The 17,584-nt window shown below is 48.4% G+C and overlaps 1 protein-coding gene across 1 annotated transcript; it reads right to left on the bottom strand.

Annotated features, from left to right (window-relative positions):
- Positions 1 to 216: 216 nt before the first annotated feature.
- On the bottom strand, positions 217 to 12,776 carry B9D2 (B9 domain containing 2). The gene is made up of 4 exons (XM_088477183.1): positions 12,599 to 12,776; positions 4,437 to 4,526; positions 2,722 to 2,847; positions 217 to 859 (listed from the first exon to the last, which is right to left on the bottom strand). Exons 2-4 carry the CDS (start codon positions 4,522 to 4,524, stop codon positions 546 to 548), a joined length of 528 nt encoding a protein of 175 aa, XP_088333309.1. The 5' UTR covers positions 4,525 to 4,526; positions 12,599 to 12,776; the 3' UTR covers positions 217 to 545.
- Between the last annotated feature and the right edge of the window lie 4,808 nt (positions 12,777 to 17,584).

Here is a 17,584-nt window from a genome sequence, read left to right as displayed (position 1 = left end):
TGTCTCGATTATTGGGTGCACTTTCATTTTACAGAATATATTAAGGACTGTTGTAGGATTCATTTGTGAGATGCTGTTGAGGTGGAGACATCAGTATTGTTTTTTGTACAGAGGGTGACCATGGGGAGTGAAGGACATTGCAATACACTAGTTCTCTGGAGAAATGGAGGATGTAGGTAGGGGTTAGCATAAAGGATGAGACATCAGGGTCTAGGGTTTTCTTAAAATACAATTTATTATAAAACTGTTTGGTGTAAAAGGAATTAAATTAAAAACATTTAAATATAAAAACAAGGAGAAAAGACCCTCTGTGCAAGTCCGGGTGAGTGTATAAAATTCGCATAAACAGTCTGTAGATAAAAAGTGCCGGTCACACTGGGGAAAAAGGGCGACATACTTGCTGTGAATGGAAGAAATCACAGGTAAAAGGTATAGACGGTAATACAATGATAATAGGTCAGATCTTCGCCCAGGAGATGCTCTCTGCTGATGGACGCCTCACAGCCCCTAGGGCACTACTTTGGTGATGTCAGGATCACCTGTCACTAACATTCTACCCCATAACGCTCAAAGTTCCGAAGGATGATTGTGAGTTCCAGGTGTACCTGTCCCATGCTTGTGGTCTGCAGGCGGTACCGGTCAGCACCCCCATATATGAGGCTTGGCGATTTCAGCTGTGGGCCGCCCCCAACAAACATTTGGGATATCTGCTCCTGCCAGGTCCCTATGGGTCGCCATGTGGGGCTCAGCAAAGAATGAGTACCCGGAGAAGAGGGGATGTGTAGGAAGCTATAACCATACAGCTCATTCCGGCCAAAGGAGTCCTGGTGCCAGACCTGGAGGTGAAGCTTAGGCCAACCTGGGAAGAGGGAATGGATAGAATTTAGTTTGAAAAGTGGTTGAATCTAGCACTTGTATATAGACAAGATAAGTAGTAATCAAATCACTGAGTCTGTCACTCCCACTGCAGTGTGACACAGACAGAAGAGAGCTATAAGACATGTAGGTCTGTGCCTCCCACTGCAGGGTGTCACAGACAGAAGAGAGCTATAAGACATGCAGTCAGTGCCTCTCACTGCAGGGTGTCACAGACAGAAGGAAGCTATAAGACATGCAGGTCTGTCCCTCCCACTGCAGGGTGTCACAGACAGAAGAGAGCTATAAGACATGCAGTCAGTGCCTCTCACTGCAGGGTGTCACAGACAGAAGGAAGCTATAAGACATGCAGGTCTGTCCCTCCCACTGCAGGGTGTCACAGACAGAAGAGAGCTATAAGACATGCAGTCAGTGCCTCTCACTGCAGGGTGTCACAGACAGAAGGAAGCTATAAGACATGCAGGTCTGTCCCTCCCACTGCAGGGTGTCACAGACAGAAGGAAGCTATAAGACATGTAGGTCTGTGCCTCCCACTGCAGGGTGACACATACAGAAGAGAGCTATAAGACATGCAGGTCTGTGCCTCCCACTGCATGGTGTCACAGACAGAAGGAGGCTATAAGACATGCAGGTCTGTGCCTCCCACTGCAGGGTGTCACAGACAGAAGGAAGCTATAAGACATGCAGGTCTGTCCCTCCCACTGCAGGGTGTCACAGACAGAAGGAAGCTATAAGACATGTAGGTCTGTGCCTCCCACTGCAGGGTGACACATACAGAAGAGAGCTATAAGACATGCAGGTCTGTGCCTCCCACTGCATGGTGTCACAGACAGAAGGAAGCTATAAGACATGCAGGTCTGTGCCTCCCACTGCAGGGTGACACATACAGAAGAGAGCTATAAGACATGTAGGTCTGTGCCTCCCACTGCAGGGTGACACATACAGAAGAGAGCTATAAGACATGCAGGTCTGTGCCTCCCACTGCATGGTGTCACAGACAGAAGGAGGCTATAAGACATGCAGGTCTGTGCCTCCCACTGCAGGGTGTCACAGACAGAAGGAAGCTATAAGACATGCAGGTCTGTCCCTCCCACTGCAGGGTGTCACAGACAGAAGGAAGCTATAAGACATGTAGGTCTGTGCCTCCCACTGCAGGGTGACACATACAGAAGAGAGCTATAAGACATGCAGGTCTGTGCCTCCCACTGCATGGTGTCACAGACAGAAGGAAGCTATAAGACATGCAGGTCTGTGCCTCCCACTGCAGGGTGACACATACAGAAGAGAGCTATAAGACATGCAGGTCTGTGCCTCCCACTGCATGGTGTCACAGACAGAAGGAAGCTATAAGACATGCAGGTCTGTGCCTCCCACTGCAGGGTGTCACAGACAGAAGGAAGCTATAAGACATGCAGGTCTGTGCCTCCCACTGCAGGGTGTCACAGACAGAAGGAAGCTATGGAACATGGAATATGTCCGTCCAGCAGGGTGAAATAGCAGCAGAAAGGCACTAGACATATTTTCTGCAGCCTCATCTGTGGATGTAGAGTATTTTTTAGACTGTTGTATTTTACCACTTTTTTTTTTTTTAAACATAGTTTAATGTGTAATGCAGTCCGGGTATGCTGTACTCATTACATATGTGACGCTTACCAAATTTTCCACACGCTTTGGCCCTAGAAATGGACTCTCCATCAGATGATAAATATAACCCGATAACATGTGCCTCTGCATTAGTGATTGTCATTTTCAGTCTTGCTAATACAGCTTCACTTCGATAGTTCTCAATTCCACGGAAGGACTGTCACAATTCTGACTCCCCTGCAGCAATACATAGAGTCTCACCTTGTAATCCTTTTGTAGCAAAATGTATGTCAATGGGGTGCGACCAGAATGCCATGTCCTCATTCTGGGGATCGTCTACCTGTGTCTGACCTTCCACCACCCCAGAAAGTAACTTCCAGGCACCCCCTGAATAAAATAGAGCAAATCATTATAAAAAAAGGATTACATAGACTTATAGAATTTCAAGGGAGGGGTTACATGGAGTAAGAGTAACAAGAGGCGTTACAGGGAGTTTATACAGTATATTAGTAGGTGTTATACAGAATAATAATTACATTTTAAAATCACGTTATGTATTATATTGAAGGGTTATAGGGAAAAGTAATAATCTGCTAGTAAGAAGGATTACAGAGACGGATCATACTGAACAATGGAAGAAGTTCTAGGGAGAAGACACATGGGGTAGTGAATATGGAGCAATGGGAAGGTTATAGAGTAGTGGGAAGACTGGTATGAAACAATGGGAAGGGTATAGAATAGTGGGAGGACTAGTATGAAACAATGGGAAAGGTATAGAGTAGTGGGAGAACTAGTATGAAACTATGGGAAAGGTATAGAGTAGTGGGAGGACTGGTATGAAACAATGGGAAGGGTTAGAGAGAGTAGTGGGAGGACTAGTATGAAACAATGGGAAAGGTATAGAGTAGTGGGAGAACTAGTATGAAACTATGGGAAAGGTATAGAGTAGTGGGAGGACTGGTAAGAAACAATGGGAAGGGTTAGAGAGAGTAGTGGGAGGACTAGTATGAAACAATGGGAAAGGTATAGAGTAGTGGGAGAACTAGTATGAAACAATGGGAAAGGTATAGAGTAGTGGGAGAACTAGTATGAAACTATGGGAAAGGTATAGAGTAGTGGGAGAACTAGTATGAAACTATGGGAAAGGTATAGAGTAGTGGGAGAACTAGTATGAAACTATGGGAAAGGTATAGAGTAGTGGGAGGACTGGTATGAAACAATGGGAAGGGTTAGAGAGAGTAGTGGGAGGACTAGTATGAAACAATGGGAAGGGTTAGAGAGAGTAGTGGGAGGACTAGTATGAAACAATGGGAAGGGTTTATAGTAGTAGGAGTACTGGTATGCATCGGGATGGGACCGGGATGGGATCTGACAAGGTTTGTGACAAATGGGAAGGGTTATAGAGTAGTGGAAGGAAAGGTATGGAGCAAGGAGTAATGAAAGGAACTGTAAGGAGAAGGGATATAGAGTAATAGGTGGAGTTAAATGGAGTATAAGCATTAAAGGAAATAATAATAGGAATTATAGAGAAGGGAGTAAGCATGTGTTCTAAGAAAGCGTTATGTGGAGTTACAGTGCACGGTAAGAAAGGGATGTATGGAGTAATAGTATTTTACATAGGGATGGATTATAAAGAATAATAACAGATAGGGAAGTGGATATGTGGAATTATAGGAGCTATAGAGAGGGGTGTATATAATATGTAGGAATAATAGGAGGTTATGGAGAAGGAGTATAGGTAATCATATCCAGATTGTGGGCCATAAGCTATAGTAAACCCTTTGGGTGAGGGCTTTTCTATGTAAACAATAAAGACTAATTGAATAAGTTACTGATTGGGAGGCATTAGACAAATACATTTATAAAGGAATTCAAAACAATGAGGGACAGCAACATGTAAGTATTCATTGTTTTTACTGAAGGGCATATTAATATGGAATTACCTGCATCCAGATTATTATAAGGAATGGACATACCTGTGTGTACGCCCCACTTGCAAAACAGGCTGTGCTGGGGAAATCCACTGGCTCCAATGATCTGTCCAATTATGTGGACCTCCGACATCTCTATGAAAAGAATAACATGTACAGTCAGCGGACTACTCCCGATCAGTAACTGTTTATCAAACAATTTTATAGTGGTCATTCAGAGAATGATGCAAAACCAACAAAACTTATATGACACATCTGCATGCCTATGACACATCACCATTCCTACCACGGTCATAGACTGCCAGTGATCCTCATTTATACAAGGGATGATTGAAAAGTAATGAGACTGTCTCTGTTTTTCTGTCCCATCGGTAGATGTGGCAATGCTATGCTGGTTACTGTGAAGCTCATACATCGATGTGTCTGAATATGCGGATAGACTGCCATAGTCTTCTTTGTTAGGTCACAGCGAGTGGAAGATCTCTGGGCTTGATTCAGACCCGGTCGCAAGCGCTGTGAGCTCGCAACCAGGTCGATGGTGGGCCAGTGCACATGCGTACGATGGAGCCGGCTCCGTCGTGTGCATGCGCGAGACCCAGATAGCGACGGGCACTCCATCGCTCCGGGTCTCGCAAAACAAAGGGGGCGAGCTGTTGATGTTGAGTGACAGCTCGCCCTCTTTGGTGGGCGGGCCAGGGGAGTGGCTGCCCAAACGGAGGCGTTCCCATGTGAACGCCTGCCATTTGGGGGCGACCCCACTGACATCACGAGTGATGTCAGTGGGAGAGATTTCGGCTCTGTTAGAGCCGAAATCTCTCTGGGGCTTGCGGCAGTGTGACTCTACCACAAGGGTCTCGTCGCAAGCCCGATGGTTACGATGGTCTTGACCATCGCGACCATCTTCCTGGCCACTCGCTATAGCTGTGGGAGGTCACCCGCAGCTGTGCGAGCGGCCAGGAGGCCCTTCTGTGCATGCGTATGGGTCGTAATGCGCATGCACCAACCAGTCAGTGAAATCTTGTGCTCGCAAAATAGCGAGGGGCTGCTAATTTGATTGACAGGATGAGGCATTTGTGGGTGGTAACAGGGGAAGGTGCTTGAAAACGGGGAGTGGAGATCCGAACGCAGGCGTGCCAAACGGTCAAAACGGGCGTTTTAAGGGTATGCATAATTAACAAAGCAGCGTCATCGACCACGTCACTTAGTTGTCTTTTAGCCTGAACTGCTCGCATGATTGCGGTAGGAAAATGCTACCACAAGAATAGCGAGCAGTTCATACGCCTTTCGATGTACTCAATTAATCAAATAAATAGCGGAGATGACATATGATGCGAACGGCCAAGGGGCATCTTTACAAAATAGCGAGCGCATGTTTCGGACGCTCGCTCAGAGGCGTCAACAGACCGCAAAGAGTGAGCGCTCAATTTAAATAGCCAGCCCCTTTTTCTGAACGAGCGAGCGTAAATAGCGTCCGGCTCTGAATCAGGCCCTCTGTACGGATGAGTAAGACGTGTCTGTGAGATTACGTCAGAGATGTGCGATTGAATTTTGTGTTAAACTTGGAAAAAGCAGAAATTAAACTCATGAAATGTTACAGCAAGCAAACAGTGGAGAAACAAATAGTCGTGCTGCAGTATTTGGGTGGTGGAAGCATTTTAAAGAGGGTAAACGCGAGTGACTGACGAAGCACGTTCTGGAGACCATCCACAGCGGTTACAGATGTCAATATTAGCAAAGCTGCGGAGATGTTGCAAAATGACAGAAGGGTAACTTCACGGGAACTTTCGGCTTCACTTGGCATCTCATTCGAACGGGTTCAGCATATTGGGACAAAGGAACTGAAAATGCATCGCGTGTGTGCCAGGTCGTACCCAGAAATCTCACAGAACAGCAGATGCGACGACGAGTTGAATCGTGCAAGAACAGAGTCGTGTAGAGGATACCTGTTTTTCTGACATCGATTGTGATATGTGACGAACTGTGGACTACTACTATGCAAACGTCCTGAAACCCATTTGCGTGGAGCCATGAGGAAGAAAAGACCACATTTACTGAATAGAGGGTTTTGCTCCAAGACCACATGTTGCTGTTGTTGCATTGGCAACACTGACTGAAATAAAGGGACAGCACAGGAACATCCTCCATATAGCCCGGATTACGCCCTGTGATTATGGGCATTCTCAACCCAGAAAAAACAACTGCAGGGAAAGAAGCTCTCAACAGATGATGAAGTGAAAAAATGCCTCAGCTGCAACACTAAGGGGCATATTCAATTTGGAACGAAAAGTCCGAGGCCGGACTTTTCGCCGTCATCGCTGGTTTGAGGTGCGAAAAAGTATCGCGCGCGTCCCCGCGTTTTCAATTTGAAATCGGTGAAAACGGAACCCGGTGAAAAGTTCTGTCCGTTTTGGGGAAACCAGGCTGACACCCCCCTAAAGATGCTCTGACATGGGGGTTCACTATGGGTACCCTCGAATAGCCCTGCTAAAGGTATTTGGGGTTTTTAAATGGTCTCAGTAGACGCTATTTTGCGTCTTCCAGTAAGTGGTGAAGAATAGCATTTTGCTACTTTTTTTGGGGGAAAAAAAAAGTATTCCCTTCAAATTTGGGGTACACGAAAATGGGTGCAAACATATTTTACAATGTCTAAAGTTAAGCATTAAATAGCGCCAAAAACGCACCTCCCCCATACTTCCAGACCCCCCACAAAAGCGATTTCGCTAGATTTTTTATTTGTACCCCCCCCTTTGATTTTTTTCGAACACTTTTTCTAAGTGCTTTTTTGGGGTGTCCTTTGTGGGGGTTGTTTGCGTTATTTTACGCAGTTAGCGTTGGGGAGGGGGGTATCCAAAGGGTGCAGGGTGGTCCCCGAAACATTGCACACCAAAACCCCTATTCTGCACTTTTTTCCGCCGGTTATTCATAGGTGAAACTTTTTTGCCTATTACATTGCATTGCGTTTTCACACCGGTGAAGAGACGCTAAAATTGAATGCCGGGATAAATGAAATCGGCGAAAATGACGTCATCGGCGATACTTTTCCACAAAAACTGACTTTTCGCTCCAAGATGAATACGGCCCTAAACGTGAGGTCACAAAACAGTCTACTGCCTGTCTTTGAATAGTTGTTGAAACGCTGCAAAAAATTTATTGAATGTGAAGGACGCTACTTTGAAAAAGAAAAATGTTCAGATCCTGCGGAGTCATCTGATTCTGAATAAATAAAAATTAAATCTCATTACTTTTCAATCATCCCTTGGTATACTCTATTCCACATACCACACCCCTATCATTTCCCTGCACTCCGATAACCATGACCCATTAATCCTCCTCTTGCACTTCTATATTATGTATCTTAATGCATTGTCCATCTCAGCCTCACTCCATTAGCAGATCGCTCTGCCTGCAATGCTCATTATTATATATTCTACATACAATGGCCCTGATTCAGAGCCGCTCGTTAGCGGCAGTACGCTCGTTCCGAGCGATGTTCGCACATCTGCGCATGCGTACGGTTTTTAGTACTCGTGCGCGAACCAGTCAGTGCGGCCGAAAATCGTTTGTACGCTATATAGCGAGTGCCTGCTTTTTTGAGTGACAGAATGAGGCATATGTGGGTGGTAACAGGGGAAGGTGCTTGAAAACGGGGGAGTGGAATTCTAACGCAGGCGTGCTTAAAGGTCAAAACGGGCGTTTTAAGGGTGTGCATAATTAATCCAGCAGCGTCATTGACCAGGTCACTTGGTTTTTTTAAACTCAGAACTGCTCGCAAAATAGCGGTTGAAAAAACCAACCACAAGAATAGCGAGCAGTTCATACGCTGTACGATGTACTCGATTAATCTAATAAATAGCGGACATGACGTATGGTGCGAGCGGCCAGGGGGCGTTTTTATCAAATAAACGAGCGTATGTTTTGCACGCTCGTTCAGACTTAGAGGTGTGAACAGACTGCAATGTGCGAACGGATCATTTGAATAGCCACCCCTTGTTTTTGAACGAACGACCGCAAATAGCGAACGGCTCTGAATGAGGGCCAATGTCTCTATCTTCTTCCTGCACACTATTAGCCCTACCCCATAAAACACTGATCAGTTACCTGTTCCATATTCAATTCTCTCTTCTCCCCAGCCCTCCTATACAACTGTTCCCCGCTGACGATATCGCCACACAGCGCTGGAACGCGAATAGTCAGCAACATAGCGGGTACACCCTGCCCGATGTGGACGATATGTCTAGTGTGTACTCTGTTTTACACCTGTCCCATAATCATTGCTCCATCCTCTGCTAGCCTACATTGCAGCTATCCCACAATCCATTGCTCCGCCCTCCCCCAGCACTCCCTGTCCCATAATCATTGCTCCATCCTCTGCTAACCTACATTACAGCTGTCTCACAATCCATCGCTCCACTTTCCTCCAGCACTCCGTCCCATAATAATTGCTCCATCATCTGCTAGCCTACATTACAGCTGTCCCACAATCCATTGCTCCGCTTTCCTCCAGCACTCCCTTACACCTGTCCCATAATCATTGCTCCATCATCTGCTAGCCTACATTACAGCTGTCCCACAATCCATTGCTCCGCTTTCCTCCAGCACTCCCTTACACCTGTCCCATAATCATTGCTCCATCATCTGCTAGCCTACATTACAGCTGTCCCACAATCCATTTCTCCACTTTCCTCCAGCACTCCCTGTCCCATAATTGCTCCATCATCTGCTAGCCTACATTACAGCTGTCCCACAATCCATTGCTCCGCCCTCCCCCAGCACTCCCTTACACCTGTCCCATAATAATTGCTCCATCATCTGCTAGCCTACATTACAGCTGTCCCACAATCCATTGCTTCGCTTTCCTCCAGCACTCCCTTACACCTGTCCCATAATCATTGCTCCAGCCCATCGGTCCCGTGTTGTACTGTCCCCGCTTTCCTCCAGCACTCCCTTACACCTGTCCCATAATCATTGCTCCAGCCCATCCTCTGCTAGCCTACATTGCAGCTATCCCACAATCCTTTGCTCCACCCACCTTTAAACCTGTATCACAACAATATTTTGCGCCATTTTCCATGAGCGCCCGACTACACCTAGGGCATGATTCAGAGCCGCTCGTTAGCGGCTGCTCGTTCACTCCGAGCGATGTTTGCACCACTGCGCATGCGTACGGTTTGTAATATGCATGCGCGAACCAGTCTGTGCGGCGGAAAATTGTTTGTTCGCTAGATAGCGAATGCCTGCTATTTTGAGTGACAGAATGAGGCGTATGTGGGTGGTAACAGGGGAAGGTGCTTGAAAACGGGGAGTGGAGATCCAAACGCAGGCGTGCTTAAAGGTCAAAGCGGGCGTTTTATGGGTGTGCATAATTAAAACAGCAGCGTCATCAACCACGTCAGTTGGGTGTCTTTTAGCCAAAACTGCTCGCAAGATGGCGGTAGGAAAAACCAACCACAAGACTAGCGAGCAGTTCATACGCTGTTCGATGTAATCGATTAATCAAATAGCGGACATAACATATGATGCGAGCGTCCAGGGGGCGTTTTTTCAAATAAACGAGCGCATGTTTTGTTTGCTCGTTCAGACATGGAGGCGTCAACAGACCGCAAGGAGCGAACGGTTCATTTGAATAGCCACCCCCTTTTTCTGAACGAGCGAGCGCTAATTGCGAGCGGCTCTGAATCAGGCCCCTAGTCCATAAACCACTGCTCCATTCCCTCCCAGCACTCTATTATGCAAGTCTCATAATCCACTGCTCTGTCCTCTCCCAGCTGTTACACCCATGACCCATCCCATTGCACCATCTTTCTCATAATGTATTGTCCTATATTCTCCATGGATCATATCACCCCATCCAATGATCTAAACCTGTCCCTGTCTGCAGTGCATTACCCCTGTCCCATATTGTACTGTCCCACTCCCAACCTGTCCCTGCACTGCATTAACACTGTCTCGTATTGTACTGTCCCTGCTCTGCATTACCCGTCCCGTGTTGTACTGTCCCTGCACTGCATTACCCCTGTCCCGTGTTGTACTGTACCTGCACTGCATTACCCCTGTCCCGTGTTGTACTGTCCCTGCACTGCATTACCCCTGTCCCGTGTTGTACTGTCCCTGCACTGTATTACCACTGTCCCGTATTGTACTGTCCCTGCACTGCATTACCCCTGTCCCGTGTTGTACTGTCCCCGCACTGCATTACCCCTGTCCCGTATTGTACCGTCCCTGCACTGCATTACCCCTGTCCCGTATTGTACCGTCCCTGCACTGCATTACCCCTGTCCCGTATTGTACTGTCCCTGCACTGCATTACCCCTGTCCCGTATTATGCGGTCCCTGAACTGCATTACCCCTGTCCCGTATTATGCGGTCCCTGCACTGCATTACCCGTCCCGTATTATGCGGTCCCTGCACTGCATTACCCGTCCCGTATTATGCGGTCCCTGCACTGCATTACCCGTCTGACCCAGCACTGCATTACCCCTGTCCCGTATTGTACTGTCCCTGCACTGCATTACCCCTGTCCCGTGTTGTACTGTCCCTGCACTGCATTACCCCTGTCCCGTGTTGTACTGTCCCTGCACTGCATTACCCCTGTCCCGTGTTGTACTGTCCCTGCACTGTATTACCACTGTCCCGTATTGTACTGTCCCCGCACTGCATTACCCCTGTCCCGTGTTGTACTGTCCCCGCACTGCATTACCCCTGTCCCGTATTGTACCGTCCCTGCACTGCATTACCCCTGTCCCGTATTGTACTGTCCCTGCACTGCATTACCCCTGTCCCGTATTATGCGGTCCCTGAACTGCATTACCCCTGTCCCGTATTATGCGGTCCCTGCACTGCATTACCCGTCCCGTATTATGCGGTCCCTGCACTGCATTACCCGTCCCGTATTATGCGGTCCCTGCACTGCATTACCCGTCTGACCCAGCACTGCATTACCCCTGTCCCGTATTGTACTGTCCCTGCACTGCATTACCCCTGTCCCGTGTTGTACTGTCCCTGCACTGCATTACCCCTGTCCCGTGTTGTACTGTCCCTGCACTGTATTACCCCTGTCCCGTATTGTACTGTCCCTGCACTGCATTACCCCTGTCCCGTGTTGTACTGTCCCTGCACTGCATTACCCCTGTCTGACCCTGCACTGCATTACCCCTGTCTGACCCTGCACTGCATTACCCCTGTCCCGTATTATGCGGTCCCTGCACTGCATTACCCGTCTGACCCAGCACTGCATTACCCCTGTCCCGTATTGTACTGTCCCTGCACTGCATTACCCCTGTCCCGTGTTGTACTGTCCCTGCACTGCATTACCCCTGTCCCGTGTTGTACTGTCCCTGCACTGCATTACCCCTGTCCCGTGTTGTACTGTCCCTGCACTGCATTACCCCTGTCCCGTGTTGTACTGTACCTGCACTGCATTACCCCTGTCCCGTGTTGTACTGTCCCTGCACTGCATTACCCCTGTCCCGTGTTGTACTGTCCCTGCACTGTATTACCACTGTCCCGTAATGTACTGTCCCTGCACTGCATTACCCCTGTCCCGTGTTGTACTGTCCCCGCACTGCATTACCCCTGTCCCGTATTGTACCGTCCCTGCACTGCATTACCCCTGTCCCGTATTGTACTGTCCCTGCATTACCCCTGTCCCGTATTATGCGGTCCCTGAACTGCATTACCCCTGTCCCGTATTATGCGGTCCCTGCACTGCATTACCCGTCCCGTATTATGCGGTCCCTGCACTGCATTACCCGTCCCGTATTATGCGGTCCCTGCACTGCATTACCCGTCTGACCCAGCACTGCATTACCCCTGTCCCGTATTGTACTGTCCCTGCACTGCATTACCCCTGTCCCGTGTTGTACTGTCCCTGCACTGCATTACCCCTGTCCCGTGTTGTACTGTCCCTGCACTGTATTACCCCTGTCCCGTATTGTACTGTCCCTGCACTGCATTACCCCTGTCCCGTGTTGTACTGTCCCTACACTGCATTACCCCTGTCTGACCCTGCACTGCATTACCCCTGTCTGACCCTGCACTGCATTACCCCTGTCCCGTATTATGCGGTCTCTGCACTGCACTACCCGTCTCATAATTCCCTGCACCGCACCCTCCCTCGGTCAGGCTGCCAATGCTTATTGCTCCTTCCCCGGTGATCGCCTTTTCCGTGCTCCCTAAATCTCGGCCATTCTGCACCTCACAGAACGCACCTGCGGGTCACAGGCAGAGCCCCTTCTCCCCTAGTTCTGCCAGCACGGGCTGATGTGTGATCCGGCCAAATTCTGGCGTTGCTAGGTGACCATGGAAGGCGCAAGTTTCTGAGGCAATAGCGGAAGTTGCGTCAGGGGTGGGCAAACTATTGCCTTTTAGTCACAGAGACAGGAAGCGGTCCGGCCATGATGACTGAGGGGCGGGCACCACTCTGCATTGCCAGGTCCCTGATATGTATCATAGGCGCAGGAGGCGGTCCAGCCCGCCCCACCCATCATGCTCCCCCCTCGGCTCCTCCTCTCTGAGGCGGTCCTCTCCTCCTGCTGTTACTGCCGGCGCGAAAACTCTGAGCTGAGACTAGGGATGGCCATCGGTGGTGTAAAATAGTAAGTAACCATCGATGGTTACAAATTATTCACTGGATGACCATCGATGGTTTCACCAACCGATGGTCATCCCAGTCTTTTTACTGACTGGCTCTTAGGCCAATCATAACATGGGGCGGGGCTTCGCGGGTGCCGTGGGCGGGGCTATACTCCGTATCCCAGGACTTGAGAAAAAAATAATTTTGGTTATGCTTTTACATCGATGGTGGGAAACCTTCTGGTTCTTTCCCAGCGATGTCAAAAACATTTGAAATCGCCCATAAACCATCAATGATTTTGAATCATCGATGGCAATCCCTAGCTGTGACTGTCCTGCGGCTCATACACCTGCTGTTCTCCTTCCCGGGCTAGTGTGGACATCAGCGGTGTATTCTTCTATAGAGTAGACACTACCAAGTGGCATAATGTATCTAAGTGGCAATATTACTGTGTGGCTTAATTGAATAATGGGCACTACTTTTGTGTGGCATTGTGTATAAGGGGCACTTGGGGAGATGTATTATAGTGGCACTTATCATGCTGCTATAACTGTTCCTGCTTCGCCTCTTCACCGAGGCTAAGCAGGAAGCACGAACAATGAAACGTAAGAACATCTCATCCGCTAAAGCGGGGGAGTGAAAACCCCCGTCCGGCGATTCTCTCTAGAGCCCACAGCGCATCAGGCTCGTGCTGATGCTCTGTGTCCCACTCCCGGCCGACTCCACTGGGCATGCACAGGATCTCGCAAGCATCACTGACTCTGCTGTGCTGTCCATGCTGTGGGAATAGGGCAACGCCAGCTGCAACTGTCGATATCGATAGCTGCAGCTGTTGGAACAGTCATGCGAACTGACCATTCATACATTGCCCAGCTGATTGTCGCTGTTATCTTATAGATACCACGCTGATAATGTGCCCCTGTCATTTACTGCCCATCCCCACAGCAATACATGGGGGTGAAGCGGTACGTGCGCTGATACTGTTTCACCAGTTCATACATCTCCCCCAATATTGCTTAGCGGCATTGTGTATAAGGGGCACTACTATTGTGTGGCATGTGTACAAGGTGCACTATTATACCTCATTTATACCAAATTCCGGGTCTGACCCGGGGGTTGGATCAGGGTTCCAATCCGTATCAGACCCAGCACTAACCCCTTTCAGACTGCGGCGCCGACCCAGGATATTCCCGAGTTGGCACCATTCACACCGGAGCTGGGTCTGCAATGACCCGGCTCTTCCAGCGTTGCAGTGGACGCTTGGAGATGTCATCTCTAAGTGCCACTGAAGTCGGCCATCGTGACCCGGATTGCGCCGTTTACACTGCAGGGTTTCACAGGAACGACCCGTGGCCAACCCAGCAAACTACCCGAGTTGGATCCCCGGGTCCTTGGACCCGGGTGGATCCATTTACACCAACAAAAATCCCGGGTTGATGCACATTGTTGCTAACCATTGATTTCCGATGTCCATCCCTATAATAGAGGACATAGGGCCTGATTCAGACCCACTCGCGAGCGGCTGTACGCTCGCAAGTGGGTCGATGGTCTGCACTGAGCATGCGCACGACGGAGGGAGCTCCGTCGTGCGCATGCGCCAGACACGACGAGCGAAGGACTTTCCTTCGCTCGTTGTGTCCGATCAAAGGGGGCGTGCTGTCAATGTTGATTGACAGCACGCCCCCTTTGGTGGGCGTGCCGGGGGCGTGCCTCCCTGACGGGGGCGTTCCCACGGGAACGCCTCCCGTCAGAAGCCGGCCCACTGACATCACTAGTGATGTCAGTGGGAGTGATTTTGGCTCTGATAGAGCCAAAATCACTCCGGAGCTTGCGGTTGAAAACCTCAACCGCAGGCTCCGGCTCGCAATTTCGATGGTCGCGATGGTCACGACCATCGCGGCCATCAAAATGCACGCTCGTATAGCCTGTGGGTGGTGACCCACAGCTATACGAGCGTCCAGGAGGACGCTCCATGAAAAAGGAGCCCGGCCCTCATGCAGAGCGTGCGCTCTGCTCAGAGCGTACGGCTCTGAATGAGGGCCATAGCCTGCAGACAACATGGATACTACATTGCATGATCTGTTCATCCATGTTCCTGCTGTACCAGGTAACTGAGCCTGTAATAGAGTAGCAATGTATAATTCAAGTGCACTGTCTCAAACCTGACATTAGAATAGGAGGTCGGGCCCACTGGGGATTTCCTCTGTGGGCCAGTCCAACCATAGGCGTGTGCAGGTGCCATGACAGGGGTGCCCCTTTGGCACATCCCACTCTGCCAGGTCATGGACTACTTCGTCCCCCCTCCCTGGCTGTTCAGGTGAGTAGTCTATGTCCCGTTGGGAGGTGTGGACGGGGATGTCCATGACCCGTCGGAGGGGGAAGCGGCACCCACTGTGCGGGCACCTGGGCGCGCATTTGAGTCCAACCCTGTGTATTAGGGGCACTACAATTGTGTGGCATTATGTGTATTAGGGGCACTATTGTGTGGCATTATGTGTATAAGGGGAACTACTATTGTGTGGCGTTATGTGTATGAGGCACTATTACTGAGTGGCTTTATGTGTATAAGGGGCATTACTATTGTGTTGCATTATATATATAAGGAATACTATTACTTAGTGGCATTATGTGTATAAGGATTAATATTACTGAGCAGCATTATGTGTGCAAGGGGGTCTACTATTGTGTGGCATTATGTATATAAGGTACACTATTACTGAGAGTCATTATGTATATAAGGGACACTATTACTGAGAGTCATTATGTATATAAGGGACACTATTACTGAGAGTCATTATGTATATAAGGGACACTATTACTGAGAGTCATTATGTATATAAGGGACACTATTACTGAGAGTCATTATGTATATAAGGGACACTATTACTGAGAGACATTATGTGAATAAGGGGCACTATTACTGTGCGACATAATCCATACATCAAGCATGTAGGCATTAGCGAAGGTAGGGGGTCACACACAAGCCCATCGCACAGCCTTACAATTAAATATACCACTTGCTAATAAATTGCTCCAACTTAAGGCTCGGTGGATTCATTGTTTAAATATTATTGCTCTCTTTGGCCTAAATGAGGCCTTTAACCTCAATTGCTTTCCACATTAGCCCTATAGTTCTTTACTTTGTATTATGGATTATCATAATTTTTTTCCTGCACTGTGTAAATGCTGCTTCTGGGCAGTCTGACTTCAGATGTATTTAACAGTAAGGGGTCAATCTAATTAGCCGTGAAGGATGCGAGTTGCCATTGCCACAGAGTTAAACCGCGAGCACTTTTGCGCAAGTTTGGACTGCCGTAAAGTGCAGCTGTTGCAGCGATGACTCAAATCTGCAAGTAGGTTGGATTGCCCCCTTAGATTTATCTTTCCTGATATACTTAGATGTTAGTACAGGTTTTTTTCCCCCTGATAGATTAGCCAGTGCTCTTTGTTTATTTCTATTAATATAGTGTTTGCTGTACAATCAGGCTTATTTCAACTTGAATGTTTTCAGTGTTAATACAGTTGTGTCCTCCTACATCAGTGTTGGCTAACCTTGACACTCCAGCTGTTGTGGAACTATATATCCCAGCATGCCCTGCCACAGTTTTAGCATGTCCTAATAGCAAAACTGTAGCAGTGCATGCTGGGTTATGTAGTTCCATAACAGCTGGAATGTCAAGGTTAGCCAACACTGTCCTACATCTATCCTCAATACGCTACACAGCATGACATGCCTGGTCCTGTGCAAATCTACTATCGTTGCATGTCTTTTTTTTTCCAAAAATGCAACTAAAAGCCCCCATACATCAGAGATTGATTGCAGCAATCGTGCAATTTGCAATCGATTGTGTATAAAAATCTTTCCCTTTTTCAATCGATTGCAAATTGCACGATTGCTGCAATCAATCTCTGATGTATGGGGGCCTTAAGTCGCAATGTGATGCAACTAGGATGCACCAGGAGACTGTGCTGATTAATTTAAGAGGCGACACTTGCATAACTGAATAAGTAAACGGAACTTGGCTGGATTGGATTTGTGCGTGGACTTGACGGTACTGGGCTGCAACATAGCACCTTGTATGCTGATTCAGAGACTCAGGACCTCATTCAGAGTCGGTCGTAGCGGCCGCATGGTCGTACGCCACCGATGTTCGCTAAATTGCGCATGTGTAAAGTTCGCAATGCGCGTGCGCAAACTAGCTGTTACGATCAGAAATTTCTCTCTCCTTGAACACAGCCAGGTCGTTAGTTTGAGTGACAGGATGAGGCGTTTGTGGGTGGTAACAGGGGAAGGTTCTTGAAAACGGGGGAGTGGAGATCCGAACGCAGGCGTGCTTAATTATGCGAACGGCGTTTTATGGGAGTGCATAATTAACAAAGTAGTGTCATGGCACACGTGACATGGGAGGTTTTTACCCTGACATGATCGTAGTGCTTAAGAGAGGGTATGGTCAACCTTAAGCTCTACAACAAGTTTCGATGGTTCCCGATGGTCTCGATTAATCCTTATATGCCCAGAGATGACGTGTAATGCGTACGAGAAGGGGGCGTATTTTTTTGTCTTCCGGCCGCTTCTTCCCCTTGGTCGGCCAGCTACCGATCCGATATTAAGGACGCAACT

The sequence above is a fragment of the Taudactylus pleione genome, unplaced genomic scaffold (genome assembly GCF_031769625.1).
Source record: "Taudactylus pleione unplaced genomic scaffold, aTauple2 ptg000199l, whole genome shotgun sequence".
NCBI classification, from domain to species: domain Eukaryota; kingdom Metazoa; phylum Chordata; class Amphibia; order Anura; family Myobatrachidae; genus Taudactylus; species Taudactylus pleione.
This window is presented reverse-complemented; position numbering and strand designations above follow the sequence as displayed.

Bases quoted from the DNA above. Each gene is read 5' to 3' on its own strand.
- B9D2 (XM_088477183.1), bottom strand. From the start codon at position 4,524: ATGTCGGAGGTCCACATAATTGGACAGATCATTGGAGCCAGTGGATTT. The intron at 2,848-4,436 runs GTATGTCCATTC...TATTTTATTCAG, and splicing joins CAAGTGGGGCGTACACACAG to GGGGTGCCTGGAAGTTACTT. The intron at 860-2,721 runs GTGAGACTCTAT...CCCTCTTCCCAG, and splicing joins TGCTACAAAAGGATTACAAG to GTTGGCCTAAGCTTCACCTC.